Source organism: Crinia signifera, chromosome 19 (genome assembly GCF_055691185.1).
Source record: "Crinia signifera chromosome 19, ASM5569118v1, whole genome shotgun sequence".
NCBI lineage: Eukaryota > Metazoa > Chordata > Amphibia > Anura > Myobatrachidae > Crinia > Crinia signifera.
This window is the reverse complement of record NC_139226.1, coordinates 18,108,886-18,112,971: the sequence shown is the minus strand read 5'-3', so window position 1 is coordinate 18,112,971 and position 4,086 is coordinate 18,108,886. Positions and strand designations below refer to the sequence as shown.

Here is a 4,086-nt window from a genome sequence, read left to right as displayed (position 1 = left end):
CGAGGACAATATGAAAGCACAGGTGTCACTGTCTCTGGGGCCCACAAAGAGAAAATCACACCAATGTAGGAAAGTGCTGAACTTCTCGAAATAGGAGCAAGAGACAGAGCAACCCATGGGTAAACATTTGTCGAGGAAAATCCCCCGTCTAAGCGAAAACCCATGAACCTGAAGGAGTTAGGGTGCAGCGGGAGTAGGCGAAAGGTGGACTCAATGTCCAACTTAGCCATAAGGGCGCCCCGGCCGAAACTGCGGACTAAACAGAGAACCTCATCAAAAAGTTGATAACGCACGCTGCAAACTTCATCAGGAATGGCGTAGTTAATGGATGACCCGTGAGGATAAGACAGGTGCTGAATAAGCCGGTATTTTCCCGGAGCCTTCTTGGGCTCAAGGGCGAGAAGCACATGTTGGTTAATGGCTCAGAGGTGAATGGACCGACCATCCTGCCCAGCGCCACCTTAGCCTACACTTTCTGTCTTACCACCTTGGGAAAATCCACTGCCGATTTCAAGTTCCTGTGTGACACTACCCTGACATCATCGGGGATCGGCAGACTAAAACCATAACTAAAACCGTGCAACAAAAACATTGCGTCCTCCCTATTGGGGTAGGATCGCAAACGGGGTTCCAACTCATACAAGACTATGGGGTAAGGGGCTTTACTTAGCGCCAGAGCTGGAATCACCAGCGGCGTTGGCCTTGCAGGACTTGGCTGGGTGATTGGCTCCACAATTGCGGCATTCATGGCGAAAACGGCATTTTGCACCTCTAACGCACTTGGAGTCGTTAAATGGAAAGCGTTTGCCTTTAACGGCTGGCTTAGCCCCTTTCTTGCCCTGAAGAAATGGCTTCTTGGGGTGTGCCTCAGAACCTGCATGGCCTTTACATATGACTTCCAACCAGATTTCTACGTGTTTCAAACCCATGGGCATAACACAGGTGCCATCGTGGGTCAGACGAAATTTGTTGTCGTAATCCCTCCACGCCGTGCCCTTGTAAGCAAGGAACGTCTCATTCACAAGGAAAATGTACCTAAGAACATTATTGTGCTCTTCGGGCCTGGTGTCGAGATAACATGACACAAATATGAGGAACCCCTTGAGCCAGTGGTGGAAACTCCTATAAGGGTTTTCACCTGCGCCGGCTGCTTTCTTGGCCTTTTCGTGTTCCGACTTCATATCGCTAATCAATGTAAAGACGTCCACGAACTTTCCCTTGGCGATTTTACCCTTAATGCCTTTTCGCAGGCCGCGGGATACTGCGGTGTTACTGCAGTGGACCATGTCGGATGGGGGCTGTGTTTAGGCAGCGGGTTTAGCTTTGACAGCCTGCTTGCCCCCGCCCACCTTCTTCGCAACTGCATGCGCCACGAGCCTGGTCAATTTACAGGGGCGCCTACCAGTACCTGACCCAGATGAATGGCCAGAAGAGGAACAAGAAGTATCATCATCATCATCATGCTCACCATCACCTGGCATGTCACCCGCGTCCAGAGACCCTGCCGCCTGTGATGGTCCTGCAGCTGTTGGGAGGACCCCTGATACTGTGTCGGCCGTCGACGCTGCAGGTGTCCCTCGGCCCCTAGGCCTCGCCTAGTTCCCGTTGTCACTGTGTGGACGCTCAGCTTCTGTGGCTTGCTGCTGCATCGTCAAGACCTCGGGAGAAGTAGCAAAGGCTAGCGATGTACTATTCAACCCTGGCAACCCGACCTCCCTTTGGGGCTGGGAATCTGGGGCCGAGGACACAGTAGCGCTGCTGGCTGGGGGGGCCTGTGAAAACTGCGTGCCTGCCGTGGCCTGGTGAGGATGGTGAAAACCCCCGGAAGGGCCCGGTTGCCATGGTGGGGGGAGGTGCTGGGGGCCTGCCCAGCCCTGGAGGTATTGGCCAGGGAACTGGGCTCCCGCACCCATGTACTGAAAACCAGGGTGACCCTGACCACCAGTGTTGGGGTACCCCCAGTACTGCTGGAACCCGTAGGGCGTATTAGGGCCCTGGGCCACCTGCGCGGGATAGGGCCATGGCTGGGAAAACTGTTGCCCCTGGAATGGTGGAAAAACTGGTGGAAAACGGGGAAATGGCCCAGGGTAAAAACTTTGCTGGGGCTCCCTGGTACAGTTGCCCCCCTGAGATGGGACCCAAGAACCACCTGACCCCAGAGGGGGCAGCTGTGGGAGCTGGTGACGGACAGTCTCCACTAGGGGAATGTGGGCAGAGGGGGTGCCCTGGCTAGGCAGGTGAGCTGTAGCGAGCAGGGGGAACGGGTGAGCCGGGCGGAGGCACGGGAGGGGGACCGTGCAACCGTGTGCACCCCCGGCACCCCGTTCGGCGCATGTGCGGATGAGGAGGAGAGGTCCAGCGGCGAGTCGGGCGGAGACCCGCCCAATGCTCTCGCCGCCGGAGGGGAAGTGGATGCGGCGGAGGACGCTGACTCCCTGCTGGGAGGAGGGGGGCTCAGTGGCGCTGACGCATGAGCCCGCGCCACCTGTCTGCCTCCACCGTGTGCAGCAGCGGCAGACAGTGGACGGGCGGACTCCGCCAACCAGCGGTGGGGGGGGAGCAGATCTGCTTGAGCGGCGCATGATAACAATGCCAAGCAAGTAGGTGACTGAACAGGAAAGGACCTAGGTGAAGTATGCCACTTATCTCTATTTCAGATGCGACGCCACACTTCGCAGGATGAAAATCCAGACTCAAGAGGAAGAGGAATCACCTGACTACCCCCTATATACCCCTGCCTAAGCTACCGCCCCTTCTACACCTGATTGGCTACCTAACAACCCTGCACTTCCATGGGTAAGAAAACTCTTCAACTAACTTTATTATACCAATCAAAAAATTCTCAGGCTCTTATATGTCCTCATGCCTATGCAGCCCTCGCTTCATCTAATTGCAGTGTAAAAACAATGCAGCCAGTATTTACCCTGCACAGAAACAAAATAACTCACCCAAATGTAACTCTCTCTGCACATGTTACATCTGCCCCACCTACAGTGCAGCATGGTTTTGCCCATTTTGAGAACAAATTTGTACTGCAATCATATCTGAATAAGGGCCATAGTGTCAGCATATCCCATGGTGACCGTCCCGTCCAGGTGTCATTTACCCCAATGACACCTGGTACACTGGTAATAAATCTATGTGTGGGTGCCTACGTTACCTGTCAAGAAAAGGGGGTGTGGCTTCATAGAGGGGTGTAACTTTGCATCCTGATTCCCGTTTTTCATCACTTACGGGGGTCCTGGAGATGTGGGCTACCCCCAGAAATTTGTTTGCCTGCAAGTTCCAGCTCCTATGACAGTGTGACAGTGTTACAATGCAGCATTCCCGTTTTTCATCACTTACGGGGGTCCTGGAGATGTGGGCTACCCCCAGAAATTTGTTTGCCTGCAAGTTCCAGCTCCTATGACAGTGTGACAGTGTTACAATGCAGCATGCGGCTCCTATCACTGAGCAGGAGCCGACATCGGCTCCTGCTCAGTGATAGGAGCTGCATGCTGCATCCCCGGGCACAGTGCTTTACAGTTGGAGATGAATGGTATTTTCAAATGAAAAAGTTTAAATATATATAGTGTGTGTGTGTGTGTGTGTGTGTAAACTCTTATATTGTTTTATGCATTGCTGGATATTGCCACATACATCATATATATTCTATTACAGGGTAGTTAAAATCCCTGCGCATATGAATACTTGTATTGCATGATATTTACAAAGGGTGGATCCTCGTCAGCACTTTTATTGCCCACCTGGTTACGGTATAAATACTCTGTGTATGATTTATTGTCAGCTGCGAGCGTACGGGTATAACACATCATCGCACCCAAGCTGAAGATCATGCTCAAGATGCCGTCGCTAGTGGGCATTGCCTGTATACTGTCAGCGCTTGTCACCACAGGTATGTGTTATAGGAGCTCAGCTGTTACCACTATTCATTTACTGATGTGATAGGGAAGCGAAGAGGAAAATGGGTCTGATTCAGTGTTGATCACACAGAAAAAAAATCTCTAATGGGCAAAACCATTGCTGCACTGCAGGAGGGGCAGATGTAACATGTGCAGAGTTTAACTTGTATACCTTGACAAATGG

The 4,086-nt window shown here is 52.5% G+C and overlaps 1 protein-coding gene across 1 annotated transcript in view; it reads left to right on the top strand.

The window, feature by feature from the left end:
- Positions 1-3,765: 3,765 nt before the first annotated feature.
- The window catches only part of LOC146041715 (phospholipase A2 inhibitor gamma subunit B-like), a 20,653-nt gene continuing 20,332 nt past the window's right edge, over positions 3,766-4,086 (top strand). Inside the window, exon 1 of the mRNA XM_083161628.1 lies at positions 3,766-3,895. Within this exon, the coding sequence (XP_083017754.1) occupies positions 3,835-3,895 (61 nt within the window). The 5' untranslated portion in view covers positions 3,766-3,834. The remainder of the gene's footprint in view (positions 3,896-4,086) is intronic.